Raw genomic sequence first — 24,413 nt, 5'->3', positions numbered from 1 at the left:
CACCAGAGATGCTGCTTTCTGAAATTCAGGAAGCTGCAAGTGTGGAAGACACAGACTGTTAAAGTGCCACCATCTCACACACTCCTGCTTTGCCAAACCAGAGGAAAGATTGCTGTTAACACAAGAGCAACTCTGTGTACATTGGCGTTTGGGTTTTTATTTTTTCTGTTTGTTTAAAAAAAAAAAAAGACACACACTATCAGTTTTGGCATCAGTTGTTAAAATCTGGGGGGAAATAACAGCCAAAAATGAGGTGTGAATTAGTGAGGAATTGTGTCTACACAGTACAGGCTACCCCCTGCATTTCTAGCTTGAGGAAAAGGGTGACCCAGGTGTACTTTTGTTTGTTCTTTTCCATTGCAGACTCAGCGACAAAAGAACTTATCACCATGGTGGCAAACATGGAGTTTTCTGAAAAAGTGCTATGAAGCAGAGAGAAAAACTGGACCACACTGAATTGGAAGTTGGGAAAAGAAATCAAGCGGCTCGTGTGGGATCCCAGCAGGTCGCCAGCCTGCTTTCCTTCCCCCCATCCCCAGGCCAGGAGCACCCTGAGGCTCCTCAGCCCTCCCCAAGGCCCCTGAGCAACCATGGCATGTGAGGACAGCTGGGCCGGGGGAGAAGCACGGCCTTGAAGTGCAGACGATCCCTGCTTTCCTCTCAAAAGCCTCGTTCAGCAGTTTCCTCCGACGGGTCAAACCTTTGCTCCTGAATGGGCAGATTCAGGCCTGAATGTCGCTATTTAAGCACAGCTGCCGGGTGGGGGGGGCGGGGGGGGCTGAGAGCACGTAAATGCGTGAACTCCAGCACAGAATGATGTCATTGATTTAATGGAAAACCTCAGCAAATAATTCACTCTCAGTCTCCACAGCATTCGCTTCAGGCCGGGGCCAGAGGCTCTCATTCAGTTGTCACTCAGGGGAATCTTTGTTCATACCCCTGCAAACCCTCACCATCTTCCCTGGATGCTGCTGATGGTCCCTGCCCAGCCCCTCGTCGCTCCTTGACTATGTTTATTAGTGGGTGAACTTCAATCACTCCATTTGAACACCCACCCTGACCCAGCACAAGACCCCTGAGCAGCCCCTCTGAAAACCAGTGGCACCCAAGGCAGCGCATCGCATCCCACCATCTGCACCCTGTCCAGCATCCCTCCGCCCCTTCCACGTGCACTGGCTGGGGGGAAGGTGACAAGGCACAGCCAGCTCTGGTTGCCTGCGATCCTGTGGGCCAGAAGCATGGCTGCACACACAAACCCCACTCACAATGCCCAACAGAGCGTTTGCACGCATCGGTTTTCCATCGCGTGTGTCAGCACAGTGCTTAGCCCGAGCATCGCAGAAGTGGTCCTGGGCAAGCTGCTTCTCTTTTGGTTTTTATAGAAACGGGGCAAGGCAATAGCAGAGAGGGTTTGAAAAAGCCAAACACAATCTATTTTAACCAGAAAAAAAAATAAACAGTACAGCTGATTTAAGTTACATTTTCCTTTCAAAACATTGTCTGGCCTGAAAGCTTATTTGCCCATTGTCTAGCTGAAGGAAATCCAGGTGGACGTGCTATGAACCACAGCTCACATTAACTTAACAGTGGGAAAAAAAACCCAACGAGCACCCCTTAATTAGTCCAGTGCTGCTTGGTTTCACTTGGAACAAGGAATTTTTTTCATTTTGGGGAGCCACCCTCATCCTCACCTTCAGCAAAGCTGGGTGTAGGAAGCCCGGCTGTGAGCAGTGACTGGGTGCATTCACCCCGATGCCCGGAGCTAACGGCAGCTGAAGGCAGCCAGCCATCCCCGTCCCATGCCAAGGTGACAGCCACTAAGGACATCCCTGGGGCGGCCAAGGCAGCCTCCTGGCACTGTGCACAGACCCCACCATAGAAAAATAACCGTGGAAGATGTAGGGTTGGGGAAGGAGATGACAAGACGGAGAGAGGGTCAGTGCTGCAAATGCCTGGTGTGGCTTATAAGGAGCGCTTAATGGAAACCAGACTTGTCCGGGCCAACGTGACTCGTCCTTGAACACGTACAGAGCCTTGGCTGAACTCCGGCTCCTGACAGATCCTATATATACACAACAGAGGATGGACAGCATTGGGTACTGCTATGGTATTATGGATGTCACCATAACAATGGGGTGTTCCCTGGGAAATTAATGTAGGGAAGACTCTGGCAGCCGACCCCACCACAGCAGTGCCTGCGGCACCAGCCACTGAGGGAACAGAAGACGCTGATGCCCGGGGGCTGCGTCCCTGCAGGGTCCAGTAGCCAGGACAGCACCAGGGCCTGATGCAGACCATCGCCACATGGTGCTCAGAGACACTCGATGAGAAGGCACCCAAACTGTGGTGCGGTGACACCAGGGGATGGCGCAGGGCAGGGGGGGGGGCTGGGGAGAAAGGGATGAGCCACAGGAGAGTGGCTTGATAGCAGGAAGGAGCCACCATGGTTAGCAGCTGGAGCTGGGCAGGAAGAGATCAGCTGTGTGGAAAAACGGGGCTACATTTTCTCTAGGCCGGGAGCGATAAGCCCATATTCTCCCTCATTTTAACAGTCACTCAGAAATCTTTTTCCTCCCAATACAAACACACAGCTGCCATACGCCCCTGGCTTTGCACACCCAAAGCCTGGCAGGAGGGAGAGGGTGTGGGCTGGAGAGAGGTGGCTGCAGGCTCTGCCCTGCTCACACAGCACCAGGAATTCGCGCGGAGAGCTGGACCCTCACTGAAGGACTAACGCCATGCTTCCAAGCCAGGGGTATCACTGCAAACAGCATGCAAAGCCTCACCATCGCCCAACAGGACCCTGCCTCCTCTTGGTACAGCTCAGCCTGTTTCCCTGGAAACACCAAAATGAATTCAATCAGGAATCCTCTAGGACTCTTCTTCCTTACAGCGTTCAGTAAGCGATGCCAACTTTCACAATTTGCGGTCACAATAATTTACCCTTCAGTAAAAATAAAGTCCATCTCTCCACATCGAACACCCCAGCCAAGCTGCGCCTGGCAGGAGGGAGGGGAGCAGTGCCAGCTACAGCCGCACCAGTCCTAGAAGGCACACAAAGAACTTTCTTTGTATTTGTGCGTATATAAGCACACCTCCAGAGACTGCAGCTATTGAGGGATGTGCCCCATAGCCTGCTCAGCAAAGATCTAGCAAGGATTCTCATTTCAACCCTTCACAGCAACCATAGGTAGCCAAAGAGCACAGACAAAAAAAAATTTGCTCTTTGCAAAAGCCATGGTCCTCTGAAAAAGCATAGATTACACCCAGGAGCCCTAAACCAGGCTGTGGTTCTGCTTTTTTACCCCAGTGCTAAGACTGAGAAGGAAATGATTGCCGCAGGATAGACCCTGCAGGGGGATGCAGCCCCGTGCACCACCTCAAGCTGCCATGGGGACGAGCGGACATAGCTGGAGAGCAGGGCACGGAGGTGCCGCTCAAGGGTCCGCTATGCGCGAGATGTCACACATGCACGTCTTTAATTAGCTTTGCACTCCGCGGAGGAGGGTCGCACTTGTCTATGCTTCTGTCTGTGCAGTTGCAATGGTCCTCTCTGGCCAAGAGAGGAAACCACATCCTCGAGTATGTGCCAGTGACAACAGCTTGATCATCAGCCAGTGACATTCCTAGAGCAAATGCAGTCCTTAATTTGACTCCAACCAAGGGCAGATACAGCAAGTCACGCACAGCTGCACTGCAGTGGGTGTACAGCACGCCTGTTCTGTCCCCAGGAAGGGGACAGGATGCCCCTGCCCACATTGGAATGCGAGAAGCAACTTTACCTGTCTCCTTGCCTGTGCCCATGCATGGGCAGCTAGGGGAAGAGCAGCCAGCAGAGACTACTGTGGGAGAACAAGTCACCCCTAAGCTTCTGCATCTGCCCGCCCAACCACAGCATGGAGGTGCCCTGCACAGAGCCACTTAACAACAGCTTCGACAATCCATAAGGAAAACTCAAACCGATTTTGAGCTACGGCAATACATTTGATCTGTTTCTTTGTAAGGAGGCACTCCATTTTTGTATGCTGCTTTTTTCTTTTCCAGCTTGAAAACAGAAATATCAAAACCAGCCACACACTTTTTTTCTTTCAAATAAGCAAACAAAAGACAATAGAAGTTCATGTGTACTTAAATAACAGCATTTTAAGCCAAGGACAAATTTTAGGATTAGGATCTGAGCTCTGGAAATCCCTTTTTTTCAGAAAAATGTTGCAAGACCCTGACACACAGCACCTGAGGATGCACCTAAATTTCTTCCCAATGCTTGGTCACTACGAACATTTTCTACTTCCTCGTGGAGAGCTGTGTAACAGGACAGGCAGAACATGAGAAATACCATTTTTCCTCCAGCACACAAATGAGAGGGCTGTGATCCCTGAAGGGAAAAGAATGTGCCCATTGTTACCAACTCCCACTGAAGAATTTCCCAGGGAGCTGCATCATGAAGGAGACTGAGCTCATCCGCACTGCCACCCCGGAGATGAGGCTCTGGATGCAGTGCTCGACCCACTGCTTCCAGGGGATTCTCTGTACTTGGAGCAAAGCTTTACAAGCCGGCACACAAAATACTTGGCCAAGGGGCCGGATTCTGCTCCAAGCTGTTGTATTTACGCAGCGTGTACTAACTGTGTGAAGTCCCCAAACATCGTCCCACCAAAATACCTCAACTCTGAAATCAATGAAGCTACCCCAGCTGAGCCCAGATGTGCCATTAGGAACGCGAGTAATGAGTCCTGACTCACAGAACACTCTTAAATACTCTACAGCTGCTCAAACACAAAAACATGTTGATTTTTTCAGATGAGGGGAAAAAAATAATCTTCTGGTCAGCCTCCTAGGTAGTCCTAAATCTACACAAGCATCTTGCAAGGCAAACCGCACTCCTGTTACTCCACAAATGAGAGACGCTTACCATTAGGTAAATAAAAAATGGCCCAGGCCAGTGCAGACAGTGCTCTGCATTGAGCCACAGCAAGCTGTTTGCAAGGGCCCCCAAAGGCTGTCTGAATGGGGATTCAGAAATACTGACACATTTTACAAAGGCTGCTTTTCACACACTCACACAGGTTTTCCACTTGCCAGAAGTAGATGGCTAGTATGAACTTCTAAAAGTAATTTGCTATATTTAGCTGTACTTTACAAATCTCTTGCAAAGGAATTCACTGAATGCCTAATACTCCAGTTATACACTTACCTTTTCTAATCAGTCCTTTATGGACGGAGTCTTTTATAAACTGCCATGCCACTAGCACAGTGATCTGGAACAGGCTCCAGGGAGAAGAGCAGGGCTCTGATTCAAGTACAAACACATTTATCAGTAACTCTCCCTACCTAGTGGCCTGTTGCTTTGCAAGCTGGTTACCTGCCCCCTCTGTACCATTCCCTACACTTACGCACCACCCTCCCACTCTTCCCCCTACCTAGTTTCTGTTTCCTGTCCCACACCTAATTTTTTATTCTCATAAATTCTCTTCCTTGCCCAGGCAACCTTGTGGTAAGTGCACAAACTTGCTTGACAGGCTTATTTTCTTTAGTTACTGTTTAATTAAGAAAACAATAAGACCAACATAGCAATTCTTGACATTTATCATACATTCCTTATGCTTGTCTTCTCTCCCTTATTATGGATGGAAACCCGCTATACCGTACTGTCACACTTCAGCACAGCTGGCAAGCCTTAGCGCGCTGGATCGAAGATCAAGGAAATCAAACACACAGAGAGGCTCTTCTGGCTGCCGTGAGCTTTTCTAGCTACTGCGGGTCTCCTCACTAACAGCTCAGAAGGTGGGCGACCTACTAGCTCAAAAAAACAAAACAAAAAGCAAGCAAGGTTGGAAGGACAACAAAGGTTTGGGGTATATCGGTCTGTTTTGGAGATTAGGTGGGTTACCGCTTCTGGGGAAGATGATGCACTCTACCTCTGATTAAGGGAGCTCTAATTATCCAGCATAACTTTTCTTCCCTAGACCTTCGTGGTGATAGCTACCATTGATCAGGAAGACAAGCAGGCAGCAAAGCCACATTTTAAAGCAAAGACAAGGAGCACACCGTTCTCCCAGTGACACTCACTGGGCTGGTACCAGTTCCCTGGAGAGCAGTACTTGAGGCCATATTTTTAAAGCGTTTATAAAGGACACTGTACAGATTCATTTTTATGACATCTCCTGAAACATCAGGACAGCCATGACCGTAAGTTCCCAGGAAGCTCAGCCTCCTCCCCGGCCCAGCCAGGCAGGGACAGCACAGACAGTGCCCGCACTCTCCCCACAAACAGAAGCACGACAAAACTACCCCTGGCACCAGAGCTTCACTTAATGCTCCTCATGATGAGCGAGAGGTAAAACTACACTTTGAATGCCTGAATTCCTCAAAGAACAATTTTTCACCTCTGGTATTTTTCTGGCCCTTCAAACAGATCTCGCAGCCCCGCAAAGCTGGAGGAGTTCCTTCAGCAAAATTGGAAATAGACATGAGGCAGAGAGCCCAGAACACGTGGCTAACTGAAATGGAAGCTAAAAAAAAGAATAACAGCCTTAGAAATCAGCAAAAACGTTGAAATGTGCATTAAGAAATCCTGCAGCCATAACTTATTTCAATCATAGATGCCATGACATCCACCTAGCATGTAAGCAGGGAAATGACCAAGTTTTCTCCATTTGATTTGAATCCCAGCTTTACAGACAAGTTGCCTTCAAGAAGAACTCCTGCCATCCCAAAGACCCAAGGGGCTGCTCTGCAGGTAGCACATAGGTTATTTCACCCCAAACTCTCCCAACATGAACTCCTTCATTTGTGATTCAGCTCCTGGCAAAGCCAGACCATTTAGGAAATTACCATTTTTTGTATTTCAGTTGGGTTAAGGTGATGCAGAGGAAAACATGCTTCATGAAGACCACCTGACAACAGCACCCAAGGATGCCAGGAAGCAATGCCTGTGAACATCAGGCTCGGCACAGTGCCAGGACAGAGGTGACACAGCCCACGGGCGAGCTCTGCACCTTGCTGATGAGCACCATGCAGCACATGTCCAATATAAGACTCAGTTTAATCACTCAGATGAGCTCCAACAGGAATGACCATTTTTTGAGCAAATGCTCAAAGGGTCACAGATGCAGACAAGGTTCACCAAACATGAAACGCCACCGTAGCCCTTTGGTCCACCATGGGCCAAAACCCAACCGTGGGGGCTAGCTGCTGCTACACCTGTACGATTCTCAGACCACTTGGTATCTAAATCAAACCGTCACTGCCACAGTGAATTGCTCCGTCACCCTGGAGCGTACTGAACTTGAGCGAACGAAGGAGAGCCTGCTGGGAGCTGTAGCACGAGGGGAATGCTGCTGGGCTCTGCAGGCACCAGCAGCGCAGATGAAGGTGGTGCTTGTGTTCCTGTGCTGGGGCAGCCAGCAGCTCCCAAACCCATTAAAGGAGGGCTCAGAGGGCAGCAGCACATGAATTCTTTCCTTCCAAACCTCAAATACAGAGGCTGCCGGATGCCTGCCCCTGCAGCAGAGCACACTGAGGCTGCCAACAGACACAGGCGTGGCAGTGCCAGGTGAGCCGAGGCTGCGGCAGCTGGGTGTCACTGCAGGGACTGGGGCTGTAATTTAAGCGGGCAGCGACATGGAGGTATGGTGAGGCTAGCAGGTGCCTCTGTCTGCTGCACCTATTTATATCACCATCCCATGGAGGCCAGCTGCCTTTTCTAACAGCCTTCCCCAATCCTGGGGACAGGGCTTAGGGAGGCTGAGCAAAGGATAAACTCTTTGAAAAATAAAAAAATAAGCTGAGCCATGGAAAGCAAATGAATTTTCTCCTCGCTCGGGTGGAATAAGCTGTCAAAGAGGGGCTAAGCAGCCCACCTTCCAGGGGCATCAGGAGAACCCCGTGCAAAGCAGCTCATCCATAAGGACAAGGCAGAGCTGAACAAATCCTCACAGTGCTTCAGGCCACCCAGAGCTCCCCAGCTCCGAGAGCAGCCGAGCAAGCTTTTGGCATGGCTACTTTGGCTTAAGCAGCAGAAGAGGGTGTGCTCCAAGAGCCGCAGCTCCCTGCTGTACAAGCAGTACAAACGCAGGGAAAACAAACACAAAAACAACAGACTCTTATCTGGGGCAGAGCATTAGCAATCCCCACAGAGATATCTTATGATCTGCAGAGCCATCAGATGCATCTCATTTCAGTTTTCCAGCAGCCACCCTTCCCAGGCAGGGCCAAGGAAGCGAAACCAAGCACTTTTGCAGGCGGCTGCAGCAAGAGAGTGGAGCCAACGGCTCATTCCCCTGACACGCGATGATTTCAGAGTTTCCTTCGATAAGGGCGCAGAGACGGCCAGGCAGGAGGCCAGATGAGTCACACATAGTGCAAGGGGAAAACTCGCGAGCAACTTACAAGCGAGCCAAAGCGGTTCAGCACAGGGAGGAACACACAACCCTCCTGCTGCAGGGCTGGGAGCCACTGTCAGCATGGACATGGCCCGTCCCGCGCCAGCCGGCACACCCTGGGAGCACTCAGGCACCTTCAACCGACCAGCACTGGAATGGCCCAAACCCACCCACCCTGCAGAGCACTGTTAGGTGAGCTTCGCCAAGAGCTACTCCACATCTGCAAGCCCCACATCCCAAGAGGACTCAGGGGTCCGTCTCTGTGCCTCTATCATAGAGGGTCCCCTGATGTCCTGCAGGTCCCCAGTTCATCATTTGATGGCACAGGAACAGGTCATGCCCCTTGTTCTCCATTTTCACAGCTATGAGGTTTAGTAAGATTAATAATATTACTCATTATTTAAAAATATCTAGCCTCAGCACTTCATAATCAGTCTTGGTTGGAAGAATAGGTTAAAAAACGACAGACTGCAGAGAACACACTGAATTAGAGTTTACTTATATTTATAAACTTTATCTCAGGCTATTCAGCTGCTTCTATCATCATTTGAACAACTCGTGACTGCATGTTCACCTGTATGGAGAATTTGGTGACAAAAAAAGGACACCAGCCACAAAGGAAGTGTTTGAACGGGCCCCTGAAAGGAAACGCCAGCATAACGCCAGGATCACCACTCCTGAAGGAGATGCTCAGCCTACAGTGGTGAGGAATCTGCAAGACAAAACAAAGGCCAACGCGAAGAGTCCACCATCACCAAAACAAAAACGAGAAGTTTCCAAAAGCTTTTTTTCTTCATATGCATCAGAAACTGAAATAGAAGGTTTACATGTTTGAAACATTCATTTAATGCTTACTAAGAAAAACAACGACCACCTGCTGAATTTCACCAGCAGCTTCAAAGGAGCTTTCACTTTGGTGTGTTCAACATCAGTAAAATAGCACTGCTTGTTTGCGGGAGAGAAATTTGCCCTATTTTTTTTTTTTTCTTCTATAAACCTCACAGCTCTTCAAACTGCACAGAAACTCTGTACTTCCAACAGGCAGCGCTGAAGGGCAGTGCTCCCAGCAGCGAAGGCACCACTTCAGCAGCGTGCAGCATCTCAGCCTGGCATCCATGGCACACTCTCGCCCCTTTCCCCCGTTGGAGAATGGGCTATCTTGGCACTTCAGCTCCTCCTTTTAGATCAGATCCACGGCCGAGCAGGCAGAGATGGGTGCTACAGCCACACTCTCCAGACAGGTACCATGTGGCATAGGGCCGATGAGCAGCGCAGCCAGGACCATGCCACAGGGAGGCTGCCAGCTGCACTCTGCGGCACAAATGACTGGGGCTGCTGTCACCGCTCCATGAAGCCACCCATGAAAAGCCCGTGAGCAAACACAGGACACCACATCTGTAGCTACCAGTGAGCTACCCACAGAATTAATAAATAAAATATTCCAAAAATTTCTCAAGAAAAAGGCCAGAAAAGCTGAGTCTTCACGTGGTGACTCAAGAGGAAACTCTCTGGTCAGCAGCAGCACTGCTGTGAGCCCATGGGCTGTCGGACACATTACAAAACATGGATAACACCCACATCCTCCCAAGGAAGGAGCCAGGAAAGCAACAGAAGATGGATGAAAACCTCTCTGCATATCTCATGCGTGGCAGAAGAAAATATACTTAAACACATGAAAACGACTTAACCTCTTGCCCTGGCCCTTTGCACGGACATACGTAGACCAGTTCTCGGGACGCATATTGGGGTGCTGATAGGGCTGGAAAAAGCCATCACAAAATACCGCACATTGGTTTATTTTAAGCTGGACCAGCCTGGCCCACAGCCTGTTCACCAGTCCCCACGATGGTAGGGCGAGGGCTGGTGAGGGCAGAAAGTGACCCCAGCCGATATTCCCGCCCTGGGCACACATCGTGGACAGAGCAGCTGTAACCAGCAGGAGTCCCTGGGGAGGAGGCTGGGGTCACCACTGATCCAGCTGCTGGGCAGACCTGGCTCCCAGGGCTGGAGCCACAGGGAGGGGAGCGAGGCCACCTCGGGACTCCCCGTGCCCACAGAGCCTGGCACCATGCAGCTCGCGCAGGAGGCACCGCCGTGCGGCCACACCACCCTGCCACCAAGCCCCATATGTCAGCCACAGGGCAAACACGATCATGCCAATGAGCAAGTTGCTCTAGCCTGGAGCAAAATCTAACAAAGACACATCAACGAGCCCTGAAACAAGGGGTAAGATATGCCTCACCGCTGGAGCAGGCAGATACCATGCATGCTCCTCGACTTTCCTGCCTGCATCTGAAGATATGGCTTTGGCAGCTGGGGGAGGGCTGGCTTTTTGGAAGGGTTTTTTCTTTTTTTTTTTTTTTGCTATTGTTTTCTAGTTTCTGGTTAAAGCATGTCTGGTTTAGATTTGCACTAACTTGAGGCCCTAGATTCTGTATGCAGTGCCTACAGCCCAGGAAAATGAGCTGCTTCATTGCCTGCTGGCTGCAAAGAGACTCCCCTCTTCTTACCTGCCCTGAGGATGCCTGCAGAGCATGGATGCTTGCCAGGGATAGCCGGTGGTACATGAGCTGAAGTCCACTGCGTTGATGTACAGACACAGAAACTTTTTTTTGCAAATTGAGCATCACTTCAGAGCTGCTGCAGGGGATGGGGAATTTGAACTCCCTTTCCACTCAAGGCAGAGACACCGGCCCATAGGGGAAAAAAAGGTGATGTGATTTTTTTCAGTGGAAGGAATCGCATTTGGCAGGTATTGTTATGCACATCCTATTAGGTCAATGAATCCAGAGTACTTCCAGTATCATTTCTGTAAATGGTATTCTGTGTTACCAGTACTGCAGAATACTGTGGTCTCTCCCACATACAGATACACACACACAGTTTATCTACTCAGAGCCTCCAGGTGTTCCTACTATCATCTTTGCCACAAGATGGTGCAAACCAAAGCCCGCAGCACTGTAGCACAGGGATCCTCAGGAGCACATAGGTCTCCAAATCCTCAAGGAGACATTTCCATTCTATTACTGCACGCTTCTCTTTTCCAGAAAGTCCTGGCTCCTGGCTTAATTAGCTTGTCCTTGATGTCTTTAACTTACTGAGTATAATTGGTTTAGGTCTAGGAGGTGTCTAGGTCCACAAAACATTACCCTAAAGGAACTGATTTTTTTTAAGCTGCATATAGGTCTGATGTTGCCTCAGACAACTAGAGCTGAGAAGTTACGAGAAAATTTTAAAAGTTATCAGCAGTTAACTGGAGCCCTTACTGGATGAAACCCATTGCGAGGACAGAGAAGACCAGCAAGGAGCGGACAAGTGCAAGGAGAACACATTATTGCTAGAGGGGAGTAATGTATTTTCCAGCAAGTCATTTTTCCCCTGCTGAAGTCCAGAAACAGCTTAACACTAGCTGCTATAGCGTAAGGTGTGCCTGAAGAAAGGGGAAAGATGTCCCTGCAGCAGTGAGCCATCCCCTTCTGGAGAGTCAGCTCCTCCCAGTGCCACCAGCACGGCTGGAAAACCAAGTCCACAGTGAAACACAAGACTTCAGTGACACTTCAGGAGGAAAGCATCGGGGTACAACCAACAGACCTGTGTCTGCGTTTCTTCTCTGCAATGCTTTCTCCAGCATCCTTCATCTGGAAGGTGACTGATGAGGCAGCAGGGCTGATACTCAGGTGAACTCAGCCCCGCTCTGGGCAGGAGTGTTCAGTCACTTACTCTGTCTGCAGCTCCGGGCTGAGGTTCCCCCTAAGCTAGTGTAAAGACAAACCCCATCTCCAAAGGCAGGGATGCCAGACTGGCCTCGATAATGAGGCCTCTGAGACACTCTTCATTATACCCAGCCAGGGCCAATCCTTTGCTCCGAGAGCCATGCCTACTGGTACAGGCTCTAATCCCGCATCTGTTCAAGTCAAGGCTCAGGTACGGACTGTTGCTGGGGCACAGCATCAGGAGAGTGCATGAATACAAGTGGAGAAAAAAGAGCCCAAGACCAATTTTTAAGAAGTCAGATCCATTCAGCAGCGGCTGCATTACCAACCCGAGCACACGAGCAGCGTCTTCACGCTCGCCTAGCCAGTGGCATCAGAGAAACTGCTTATACAAGTCTCATTTGGACTCCAGATTCCCCTGGTTACCCTGGGCAGTTTGAGTGGCTTGCCATGAAACAGAAGGTCTCTGTGAATCCACACAGACGATTTCTATGCACATCTTCATTAATGTGCCATATGCTGGCTCACAACTAAGCTGTCTTTGTGGGACAGGATATTTTTAATGCAGGCGCCTCGATGCCAAGCCCTGCCAGGAGTGCAGAGCTAATGTTTGCCCAGAGAGCTGCAGCCCTTTCTGTGCCAGCAGAACGGCACATGTGGGACAAACCTGTTCTTCTTCCCCCTTTTCCAGAGGAGCTTTAAGGTTTGTTCAGACATAGGCAAAACCCAGTATCTGGCTGCAACATACTGTAGTAACAGATTCAAGCCTTTGTGTCTACAGACTTCACATGAACCAGCAATGAGGTTTCTGCAGGAACTGGGTAGACAGGCCACTCCAGAGCTGCTTTAATCTCATTGAAATACTGCGTTCTGTCGACACTCTGCTTTCCACACTCCAAAGCATTAAACCCTCAAGCGCCACCTCCAATACCAGCACAGAAACTTGTCGAGAATAGGTCTGCCATGCTGAGGACCACAGAGTTCCCCGAGCAGACAAGCGAGTTCCCACGTACAGCGCTGCAGTGCCGGACCTGCAGGAAGAGGATGGCGACGGGACCTTCCCCAGGTCCCCCATTCTCTGGGAAAAGCCCACCCAGTCCCTTTTGTTACAGACTGCCACGTGCTTTCCAGGCATAGATGCCTCTATGCATTCCTTTATAATGTTACCCTTCCAGGATGAAACACTTGCACTGCCTGGGGAGGCTGGGTAACTGGCATGCAAAGTCAGATGCAATCTACAAAGCTTTATGCAGTACAGAAATCAAGTTCAAAACCATGTAGGCAACATTTGCATGAGAACTCAAAACTCTTCCAGCTTCAAAGGACAGTTTACACCATTGCAGTGCTCATACATTAATAACAAGAGCCTCAGCCTGACATTTCTCAAATTCCATTTGGTAGATAATTGCGAGAGAAGATCAAAGACCAGGGGAAGTAGATGGTTTTGCATTACCACACACGCAGCAGAGCACAGTGAGCAGGACAGATTCCAAAAAAACCAACTTATTGAGCCACAGAAAGAAAATACTGTAAAGAAGCCATTCTTACAACAACTATGACGCTACATAGTCACCTACTGCTGACATCCTTGCTGGTGGTTTCAAGCATGCAGCCTGCAGCGAGTCTTCTTGGTGACGCCAGCATTGACCACCACGACACAGGGCTGTGAGGTCCAGGACACAAACAAGCAGTTGCAGGGACCAAATCCCCGGTGCCCATCAGGCCCTGGCCAGCCTGGTACACTCTGAGCAAGGCAGACCTTGCAGCTTCCGTGGGGGCCAGCAAGGAGTGCCCAGCTTGGCCTTCAGGGGCAAACCAAGCAGCCCCAGAGCAGCCCTGGCCTACAGAGTTCCAAGGAACAGCACTGCAGGCCAAGATGCCAGCTGGCCACCCCAGCCCCAGGGAGGAAGGCTAACCTCCCAGCCCCTCTCCCTTCCCATCCAGGGCCAGGCCACGGGCGGGCTTCAGCACTGCCACTTGGCACTGTCAGCAACTCTGCATACTCCTGGCATGAAAAAGAAGGGATGCAGCCAACTTTACACAAAAATAACTCGTATTCCTGTCTCAAAGTAACTTATTTGCTATCACTGACTTTCATACCCAAGATTACCACAAATGAACAATATTTTTCTCTGCTTTAGTCAGTTTCATTTCTCATTTAGCACAACCTTATACTCAGTCATCTCATGGTGTCCCACAGACAGTCAACTGTTGGGGCTCGTCAGTCAAGTTCAGCCACTTACAGAGGCAGCACCATGAGTGTAATTGCATGAGGACTCACATCAGGACGCGGGGAGCTGCACAGCACCTGGGAGGGCTTCACCCACAGTATTTTATTTATTTCACGTGATAACACGTCAAGAGTCAGGTGTGTGCGGTGGAACTAGTTTCTATTAATCCCTCAAAAGGCAAGAGAAGTTTAAGGCACTGAAGTGCACCCCTCATTTGGGTAACAGCCCCCCCCCCCCCCCCCCAGCTTCAGACAAAGCCCTGATCTGCTCTGCAGAAGGGGAAACTGAGGCACGCAGCAGACCAAGGGGAGCTGAAGTTCCCCCTAACTGCCTCCCTCCTGCATGAAGCAGGATGGCACAACTAAAATGAGGAGCACATGCCTTCCCACTTGTGTGGGCTGGGGCAGCTCAGGAGGGGCTTTCTGCAGCCCCCAGACAAGCCTCCCTCCAATGCACGTGCTTTGGAGCAGCACAAGCCCTGGCTGCTGCTGGAAGCCCTCCTTCAGCCCGCTCCCTACCCCGAGCCAACCCGCGCGGGAGCTGCTCCTGGCTCTGCCCCACCACGAACCAACAGAGGCAGGGCCTTCCAGGGACTGTTTCCAGAGCTGGCCCCTGAACAACTGCACCAGGCAGTGTACTGCCTCCTGCTTCTCCCTGCAGAGGAGCAAGCTGGGGAAGCCCTGCTGCCTGAGAAAGCACTTACCCCATGGCTCCAGATGTGGTTCCAGCCTCTCCCTGGGGTGGGGAAGGGAAGTTCAGGTTTTCGTTAGAAACGTGAAGGGAAGATGAAGTCGGCAGACTCCTGCAGAGGAGCGGTAGCTTGGATGCAGGTGAATTTCTTCACCAAGGCCCACGTTCCCTTCCTGCGGGTCCCCACTGCCCTTGGATCCCCATCCAGGAGCTCGGGAGCAGCAGTCTCGGCTTGGTGGCCAGCGGGAGCAATGCTCCTGAACTGCACTGACAGACAGATGCCCTGTCAGGGAAAGCCCCCAGCAGATCTCCATGCTACGCCACCTCCGACGGGAAGGGGTGGACTCACCTCTCCTCCCCTCTGGGACAGCTGGTGGGCACCCATGAATGGGGTCCCCCTGAACCTTCACTCATCTCCTTGAGAAACCACTGGGCACCTGCACGGCTTGCATGTGCCACATGTGGGAATCACTTAGGGAAGGGGGTTAAATGACAGTTCATCCAGGTCAACAGGAATGCTCCTCTGAGGAAGGGCCCAGGTCACAGCGAGCCTTGAGTCCCCTGGGTGCAAACACCAGTGAACAAGCCTGGAGTAAAGAAGTGGCTGCCTTAAAACTGCTCCCCATGGCATCACAGCCAGGTCATACTCAGTGGTTCACTGATCGCCATCGCTGACCATCACCATGGATGGGACAGAGCGGACCAGCTTAAAACCGGGAAACGGAAGCGAATACGTACATTTGTAAAACAAGCAATCCATTTAATATTACGCACTTATAATTCCATGCTACTTGAATGGCCTGTTTACAAAATTTGTACTCAAGTTCACGTATTAATTTGCTACAAATACGATTATGGTGAATTAAGCTACCAATAAAAAGGGCTACAAGAAAGTCAAAAGACCTCAAAAAATCTCAAATAGAAGTCACCGAAACAGCACTTACTAGATGCTGGATGCCTAGCTTGTGCTGACATAATGAAGTGATACCAAGTGGGTTTTTTCTTTTTTAGCCTCTAGAGACCCTGCTGGAACACTCATAATATTTTACTACCCAGCAGGTAGGCTGAGACAACCTTAACTGTCCAGACACTTTCAATGAGAACACTGCCAGCAGCCAAGAAAAGAACAACAGACGTGTTCCTCGTATCACAGACAACTCAAAACCACCCGGCTCACCCAGCACGTGAACCAAAGGTCCTGCAGAACCCCATGTAAAGCCACACTCTTTTCCCTATTACTTGGCAAATGTAAAAGAAAAGACCACTTTGAGTAGTCTCAGATTTTGAGTCTATGTGGACTGTGCTTACAGCAGATCACATAAGGCCCACCAGACCCTATTTTCCCACCATGAAGAACTGCACTTCTTTTCTTAGTAGCCTGCACTAACACTGCTGCGCTTGCATAATTCACGCGGATGCGTGTGTTTGGATCCAGACTGCGCTGCACCCGAGCCTTTTGTTTGGAGCTTCCATCACCATGTCAGCTGAAGAGCCCAGCAGCGGGAGACAGCAGGTGCCTGACATTTCTACAAGTCCGAGCAAAACGGGGCATCGATTTGCTTTAAATCTTATGTTGGAGTTTATTCATTAATTAATTGTCAAACACACAGACAATATATACATCTCCAGAGGTCTGCACTCAGTGCAGTGAGTCAATACCTTGGAACAGTTTGGCCAAAGGTTTAACAAGAAGGTGCTTCAGCCACTGAAAGGGTAAGGCAGAGGACAGGACCTCTGGACAGAGAACAGGTCCAGTCAGAACAATTAACCCTTTACCCTTGAGGAAGAGATCTCAGTCACTCTCCCAGTGAGACTATCATCACCTTTGCTTCCCAGCTGCTGAGGGACACATCCATCCCACAGCACTGCCAAGGGGCAGAAACAAATCATCAGCCATCACTGTTTCCAACGGGGAAGCGGGACTTATTGGCCATCAGCCCAGGGTGTTTAGGACAGTGAGTAGCCCCAAATTCCTGTCCACAGTCCCAGGATTCAAAGTTGTCTGTTAACTAAATGGGAGGAGGCAAATCCCCAGGGGCTGACGGAAGCCCATGTGGGGATCAGCCCCAGCACCCTCCCCAGCTGTGCCCAGCAGCCTGCTCTGCCAGGCCATCCCCTGCCTGCTGGTTCAGCTGCACTCTTAAAAACAAAACCAACACAAACCCAGCATTTCAGGCAAGAAATCTGGGGGTTCCTCAATCCTCTGGGTTTATCTGTGCTGTCTGGGTGTACCCAGTTTCCTTCTACTTCTTCCCTTCCACCTTCGCCAGTCTCACTGGGAAGCGCTTGCTGATCAATCAAAATCCCCTCACATCCCAGTTCTGAGTGCAGCATTAAGGTTTACAAACATTGAAACAGGAAACGGTTTTGATGAAAGTGATGAAGAAAAATCAAAGTATTTACATTAACAAGCAGGCTTCTTAAAACCCCTTTGGTTTTCATTTTGTGCCTTTTTTTTTTTTTTTCCCCGGGCCAAGCAGAGATTTGGGGATTTTCTGTAGTACATTTTAACGTCTTGCAGCCCTGTGACGTCTGTTTCAGTCATAGTGGCTTTTGTCTTCACTGTTTTCCAGATGGGCAAATACAGGCTATTCCAGCCATGACCTTGATAACAAGGAAGCTCTGAATTATTCTTAACAAAAGGGCACCAGCTAAACCTATTAATACCAACTGAAAACCAACCAGCTGGCCAGAAAAACAGTGTATGATCAGTCTGCCCTGCTGATTTTTTTGTCTTCACTTGGCCTGATGCAATCGCAGCACTCCTAGCTGCCATGGTCACATTTTAATGCGCATTTATAAACGATGTGAGAGACAACTCAGGCAAATGTATCTACAGCTCTTGGAGGAAAAAAAAAACAACCCAACAACAAAGAGTTCAGAAGGACAGATCAGTAGAGCACTAAACGTGCAGGACCATGTGGCTTCAGAGGACACAACCTGGCCCGGGTGCCTTGAGGGTCTCAGTCTACTTCTGAACAAGTGACTCTCTTAAAGTCAACACTGAAATCGACTTTTAATAGGAAGAAATTCTCATCATTATTAAAAAAAAAAAGGAATAAACCACCCACAACAAAAGAAGGACTAAAGACTAAAGCCCTCTCATTCTCACAGCGGGCCAGCCCAGGGAAGCAGGGCTGGGTGACGAGGTGACCCATGCTGCACCAGCCACACTCCCCTCGTTCTTTGGTGAAGCAAAATAATCGAGCGCCTTCCCCAAACAGCGGATTATTCTCCCTAAACGAAGGCGGTGCCTGGGAGAGCTCAGCCCGCTCAGCAGCCCGTGCCCTGCGACGCCCGGCGGACGGAGCCCGACCTGTCCCCCTCAGGGACGGCTCCGGGCGGGAGGCAGGGTTTGCTGCCCGCCAGCCCATCCCGAAGCGGTGCCGGCGACAAAGGCGGCTGCCGAGCACCGGGCTGCAAGGGCACGATGCTCCCCGGGTGACGGTCAAGAAAGAGAAACCCCATTCAGCCCAGGGCGGAGAGGCACCGGCTGCTCCGCTGCTCCCAGGACAGCCCGGGAGAGGCCCCATCCCCGGACCACCCCCGGCCCCGCCCGCCCCCGGCCCGTCGCTCCGCTCACCTCGTATGGCGGCGATGAGCGCGTTGCCGTCCTTGATCACCTCCTTGATGAACTTGTTGGTCCGCTCCAACTCCTGCTCGTAGCACTTCAGCCGTTCTCGGAAGTCGGGGCTGTCCAGGTAGCAGTCGCTGAACTCCAGCGGCGGGTGCCCCATTGGCTCCACCGCCCGCTCCTCCCGCCGCCGGCACCGCCGCGATGCGGAGCGGGCGCGGCTACGGCACCTTCCCTCCGCCTCGGGCGCCCCTCGCCGCGGCCATGCCGCCGCCCCGGCGGGCACCGCCCCCAGCCCTGCTCCGGCAGCCTCGGGTGGGCGGGGCCTGCCCCGGCCCGCCAGCACCCGCCGCCGCCCGCCCGCCCGCCTGGGGCCGGCCCCGGGACCGCCAGGCCGCGCTGGGCCGGGCCGCGCCAGGCGCTGGGCTGAGGCGACCCCCGCCCCGCCCGGCCCCTGCTTCCGGCCCCTTCGCCGCTGCCGGGAGTTGTAGTTCGGCGGGGCGGCCCTGGGCGGCCCCTCGGTGCCTCTCGGTAGTTGTTCGCGCTCCCGCCGCCCACGGCCGCGCGGGCCGTGAGCCCCCGGGCTGCCCGTGCCGGTTATCTCTCCGGCGGCCGCTTCATTAGTACTAACGAACGCTTCCCACTCTCCCCGGCAGGCTGGAAGGGGTGACCGGCCTGTCCCCGCCGGGGGAAGCGGCGCCGGGCTGGGCCGGGGGAGGCCGCTGGGCCGCGGACCAGGCGCAGTGAGGGCTCCCCCTGCCGGCGGGGCGGAGGTGGGGGGGAGTGGTAGGGGGAGGCAGCCCGCCCGTGTTGCCATGGACGCCCCGGCGGCGCGTGACGCGGCTGCGGCCGCCGCGCGCGTTAATGACGTACACGGTCTCCACGTCGCCCGGGCAGCCAAGATGGCGGCGGCGGAGGGGAGCGGCACAGCGGGGACGTTGGTGAGCGGGAGCGGGGCAGCGGAGCGCGGCTGCGGGGCTGGGGCCGCGGCCGCAGCCGCACTGGCCCCGCCGTTGCCGGGCAGGAGAGGGCCAAAGGCGCCGCGGGAGCTGAGGGGACTCCGGGCGGTGCGGGGGGGGGGGGGGGGGGGGGGGGGGGGGGGGGGGGGGGAGGCCTCGGCGGCCGCCGGCTGACCCAGAGAGCAGGGGACAGCGAGCAATCGGCTGCTTGCCCCGGCCCTCCGGCTGCTTGCCCCGGCCCTCCGGCTGCTTGCCCCGGCCCTCCGGCTGCTTGCCCCGGCCCTCCGGCTGCTTGCCCCGGCCCTCCGGCTGCTTGCCCCGGCCCTCCGGCTGCTTGCCCCGGCCCCGGAGTTCGCTGTAGTGATGGTTGGGCTGTTCTCTGTTTGCTCCCGTCTCCGGGGACTGGAGGGCTTCAGCCTTCGCCTAGGGGAGGGCGTCAGCTCTGTCACAGTTCGGCGCTGAACAGCCTGGGCTGCGTGCCCGGGTGTGGGTGTCCCTGCGGTTCCTCGTGAGTTGTTTCTCTATGGAGGCCTGAAAGACAGTGTACTCGCTGCGCTGGCGTGGCGGTACAGCTGTCAGGCATTGCATTACTTGAAAAACGCAAACAAACCTTGCACTTCCTTTAGTTATTGCTGTCCAAACAGAAGCAGGCTTCTGGCAGTTACTGAAGAAAACAAAACTTTGCCTACACATACCTACTCACCTCTCTGGGCTGAGCTGTTTAAATCAGGCAGACAATGGTTCGGCTGTGTTGTTGACTGTGTTATTAGGTGTTGCATCTTTGAATTCTGAGTAGCTTTCATCCTAAACCCAGCTGAAAACATTTGAAGTGAATATAAGCTGGTTTGTGTTCTTTCTAAAGGCTTTAAAAAACATTTAGTTTGCAGGTCTCGCAGATGTGTCGATATCCGAAGATATTCCAGTGGAAGGGGAGATCACTGTTCCTGTTGGATCTCACTCTCCTGATGAAGACTATTCCACCCTGGATGAGCCTGTCAGGGATACTATTGTGAGTCTGTGCCTCTATCCAGGGTAAACCACATGTTTTGCTGATATCTTTGGCCAGCTGTTATGCAGAAACTGTATTTTTGCATAGCTTTGCTTCACTTGTACTTCATTTTAAGTTTGGGTGTTTGGTTTTTTTTTTTAGAACTAGCTATGTAAAATGAATTCTTGTGGGTGAAAAAATATCCGAATTATGGCCCCAAATTTCCCTGTGATCTCAAAATCTTTGCAAAGATAAAGGCCTCACGTGGAGCTTGGGAGAAAACGGTTCTGGCTAATAGGATTTTTCATTAATTTTCTTTTCCTGGAGGAGCAAACAAATTGTTGTTCTTAATAGGGCGTTATTAAAGGATAAAATATTGTGGCTGTTAAGGAATGTAGAAAAAGTGTGTAGCGTTAGTTGCAGAGGACACTATGGAAATTTTTGTCTTGGATCCTGTCTTGATTTGCCATCAATACTCCTTTATTTCTCTCTTTCTGCTTTGAGTTGTGAACTGTAATTTTTATGAAGGGGTAAATTAAAGCATTCCTACTTTATTCCAGATGAGAGATCTGAAGGCGGTTGGGAAGAAATTTGTCCATGTCATGTATCCGAAAAAGAGTAGCGCGCTCCTCAGAGACTGTACGTATAAGAAGACTTTCAAAACCTAGAAAGGATGTTTTGCAAACAGACTGTGCCTCCGTGGGAAAAGGAAGAGTTGAGTGGGCAGGGCTTCAGAAGTGCCTGTCTCGTGTTCTTTCTGTTGTTGTAGATCACAGGTGTGAAAAATAGGAGTGTTACCAAGGCTCTTTGAAAGTGGCATATGTGCCAGAATGTGCAGAACAGGTAGCTTTAGCGGTTGAATAAATCATATTGTAGAATATGGTGTAAGATGCTAAATAAGAAAATTATAAGGCCATTTGATATGAAAATGATACATCAGGAGTTGGAAAAGGTGCTTTATTACTCCCAGGAAAATGAAACCAAGCGTCATTCTGTGATATTAATGATGATTTTTTTTTTCCTTTACCTACAGGGGATCTTTGGGGCCCTTTGGTGCTTTGTGTCTCACTTGCACTGTAAGTACTTTCAGTGGGTGGGTTCGGGTTTTTATGGTCTATTACATTGGAGAAATGAGAAATTAAAAATGTCTGATTACGTGTGTTGAGATAAAGTTCTTCTGATCCTTCTCTGGTCTTCTGCAAATGCTGCCTGTTTAGATTCTCTTATATAATGTATTTGTGACACTTCAAGCCCATTAGAACCCCTCCGTCTTTAAGGATTTAAGGGTGAACTCTTCCTGATCCCCTGTCTGAGGAATTGTTTTCCTGAAAGGCATCCTGATTTGCGTTGTCAGTGATTCTAACGTGTTTGGCCAACGTTGGCCCTCGCCTGCAGGCCAAAACGTCTGTCTAGGAGCTGCAGCGTATGTGCTACATATCTTGGAGAGGCGATGGAAAAAATGAGGCCGCTGTAGGAAGTCCTAGATGAGAGGTGATGGAGGCTCCCAGGAGTTTCTGGTGCTCCGCTGGGGTGTACGTCTGCAGATCTGTCTGGGGTGAGATGGAAATGTCAGTGAGATCTGTCAGCTGGTTGAGGCACACCTATGTACTCAGTGCGCAGAAACCAGCCCATCAAATGTTGGTCAAGCTCTAGCAGAAGCAGACAGTGTAATTTAAATGTTCAAATCAGTGGATGCTCACTTTTCCAGGTTGGCGTTGCTTGTGTCCTGTAGTTGTTACAAGCTTTCCTTGAGCCATGCACTACACTGCCTGCTTTGACAGGTGACCAAATTTTGGGTGCTCTACTTTTCATCTTTTAGCCTGTTGTCTGTGGTTTTATTCTCCTCTGTGTGCTTACACAGTCCTTGGAACAAGTAAACAAACGGAGTGAAATGCCCTCCATTGAGCCACAACCATTTTCCTTTCCTGTACAAAACTGAGGATGCTACTGAAAATAAGAACAGATGAAAACAATGGGTCTGCAGCCTGACAGGGAATCAATGTTTCAGGCTCGTCATCTGTTCTAAGTCTATGAAAACTCAAATTACTCCTTTTATCTGTTATCTACCACAGGATGCTTCAGGGTGGATCAGCAGACAGTAAAGATGACGGAGGGCCCCAGTTTGCTGAGGTCTTTGTCATCATCTGGTTCGGTGCAGTTGTCATCACACTAAACTCAAAGCTTCTTGGAGGAACTATGTGAGTGCTGGTTTATTTAGTCGCAGTTAAAGTGCTCCTACGCATGGAGTTTCTGCAATGCTCTGGCTTGACTGCTTTTTTCTCCATTTCTATCTCCTTTGCAGATCTTTTTTTCAGAGCTTGTGTGTTCTGGGTTACTGTGTCCTGCCCCTGACAGTAGCAATGCTGGTGTGCAGGCTGGTACTGTTGGCAGGCTCTGGGACCATCAGCTTCATTATACGTCTCGTTGTTGTTGTAGCCATGTTTGGTTGGTCAACGCTGGGTGAGTACCTTCCAGCGCCGCTGTGCACACCAAGCAGCGCGGTGCTTGAGCAGGTGGATGTGCACGCATTTGTTGGGCAAAGCCAGTGGGTGTTGCAGTTGGAGATGTTCTCTAGGCTGCTGAAGCGGTGTGGAAATAGTTCTTCCAGTCCTTGTGTTGGCAGAGTTACAGCCTCTGCTGATGCTTCTGTGTGGTTTTGTGGCCCTGTGCAAGTTGCCTTCAGCAGAAAGATGATCGTTTAATATTGAACCCCCTGTGAGCCTGCTGAGTGTTTGTTCTGTGATGGATGTTACAAATACCATTAGAAGATGCTGATTTCATACAGATGCATTTGCATTGTTTCTCCTGATCTTAATCTGTAAGTGACTGTTGTCACAGAATGTTAATCAGTGTTTATCTTTCTTTAGGATAAAGTTTTAATTGGTGGTTATGGACTGTTGGTACCGAGTGATGGATTACTGTTTTCTCTTTCAGCATAACTAATGCAGCTCCTAATTCAAAATCGTTAACGTCTGCGGTGGATCTTAGACTTTTTTAGTTTTATGCTGCTCACATTTCAAGTATTTTTCTTTTTCACTAGCATCTACAGCTTTCCTGGCAGACAGTCAGCCTCCGAACCGCAAAGCCCTCGTTGTGTACCCCATCTTCCTCTTCTACTTTGTTATCAGCTGGATGATCCTCACCTTTACACCTCAGTGAGCTCCAATCAGAAGAGACTGTGTGATACAGACTGGAGTGTTTTCATGAACACTGCTGCAGTTAATCATTGGCTTTATCTCTTTCTAATTTATATATAGAGATATAGATATTGTAAAAAGGCAGGTTATGGGATAAAGCCAGAGAACTGCAAAAATTGGTTGTTTGTGTGTCCCTCTTTTTGAAAGATACAGAGGTTCAGCTGCTGAGGGTTTTTTTATTTAGCCCTGCTCTTAACTGCGTTAAATAAAAAATGCCCCCTGTGACAGGGATGATTCTGCCTGAGGAACAGAGCAGGAGATCCTGGAATTTCAAGATGTTGAGTGGATGAAGACGAAGTCATAGGATGGCACAACTTGGCGGAGTTCTTGCTTGTGCTTGGATTCGCACTGGAGATAAATACGCCTTATGAAATCATAGAACTGCATTGCTGTTACGTATTGGGTAGGGAAGAAATGTGTTTGGCTCCTTTTTCATCCGCTTAGAGAGTGGTGAAATGCATATAGAGTGCGTCATAGGACTCTGAGCTTTGACTTTGGAACTAGATTTCAGCAAAAATAGGGTCTATTTTTCAGTTGATTGGAGCTGGGTGGAAAGGAGCTGCCTTTGCTCACGCTCATGTGCCGTGTGTGTGTGTTTCATCCCTTCATATGTCGAGAAAGAGTGTTTCAGCCGAACGCCTTCAACACCGCAATTACATTGACTGATCCACCTATCT

The 24,413-nt window shown here is 50.7% G+C and overlaps 2 protein-coding genes across 3 annotated transcripts in view; one reads left to right on the top strand and one right to left on the bottom strand.

Annotated features, from left to right (window-relative positions):
* The window catches only part of OPHN1 (oligophrenin 1), a 63,612-nt gene extending 44,857 nt beyond the window's left edge, over positions 1–18,755 (bottom strand). The window contains exon 1 of the mRNA XM_086470441.1: positions 18,602–18,755. Within this exon, the coding sequence (XP_086326567.1) occupies positions 18,602–18,755 (154 nt within the window). The remainder of the gene's footprint in view (positions 1–18,601) is intronic.
* Positions 18,756–19,489: 734 nt separating this feature from the next.
* On the top strand, positions 19,490–23,987 carry YIPF6 (Yip1 domain family member 6). Of its 2 annotated transcripts, XM_086470118.1 has the most exons (7): positions 19,490–19,533; positions 20,432–20,560; positions 21,100–21,178; positions 21,573–21,615; positions 22,612–22,737; positions 22,842–22,999; positions 23,580–23,987. In XM_086470118.1, the coding sequence occupies exons 1-7, from the start codon at positions 19,495–19,497 to the stop codon at positions 23,696–23,698; spliced, it is 693 nt and encodes a 230-aa protein (XP_086326244.1). In that variant the 5' UTR covers positions 19,490–19,494; the 3' UTR covers positions 23,699–23,987. The 2 variants fall into 2 exon arrangements, with proteins under 2 accessions (XP_086326244.1, XP_086326243.1); XM_086470117.1 differs by lacking the exon at positions 23,580–23,987 and having other exon boundaries at positions 22,842–23,433.
* The last annotated feature ends 426 nt before the right edge of the window (positions 23,988–24,413 follow it).

Source organism: Leptosomus discolor, chromosome 9 (assembly GCF_034619465.1).
Source record: "Leptosomus discolor isolate bLepDis1 chromosome 9, bLepDis1.hap2, whole genome shotgun sequence".
Taxonomy (NCBI): Eukaryota; Metazoa; Chordata; class Aves; order Leptosomiformes; family Leptosomidae; genus Leptosomus; species Leptosomus discolor.
Note: the sequence above shows the minus strand (reverse complement) of the source record. Positions and strands in the feature narration are given on the sequence as shown.

Coding starts and splice junctions, on each gene's coding strand:
- YIPF6 (XM_086470117.1), top strand. CDS start 19,495: ATGGCGGCGGCGGAGGGGAGCGGCACAGCGGGGACGTTG. Junction 21,179..21,572: donor TAGCGCGCTCCTCAGAGACT/GTACGTATAAGA, acceptor CTTTACCTACAG/GGGATCTTTGGGGCCCTTTG. Junction 21,616..22,611: donor CTTTGTGTCTCACTTGCACT/GTAAGTACTTTC, acceptor TATCTACCACAG/GATGCTTCAGGGTGGATCAG.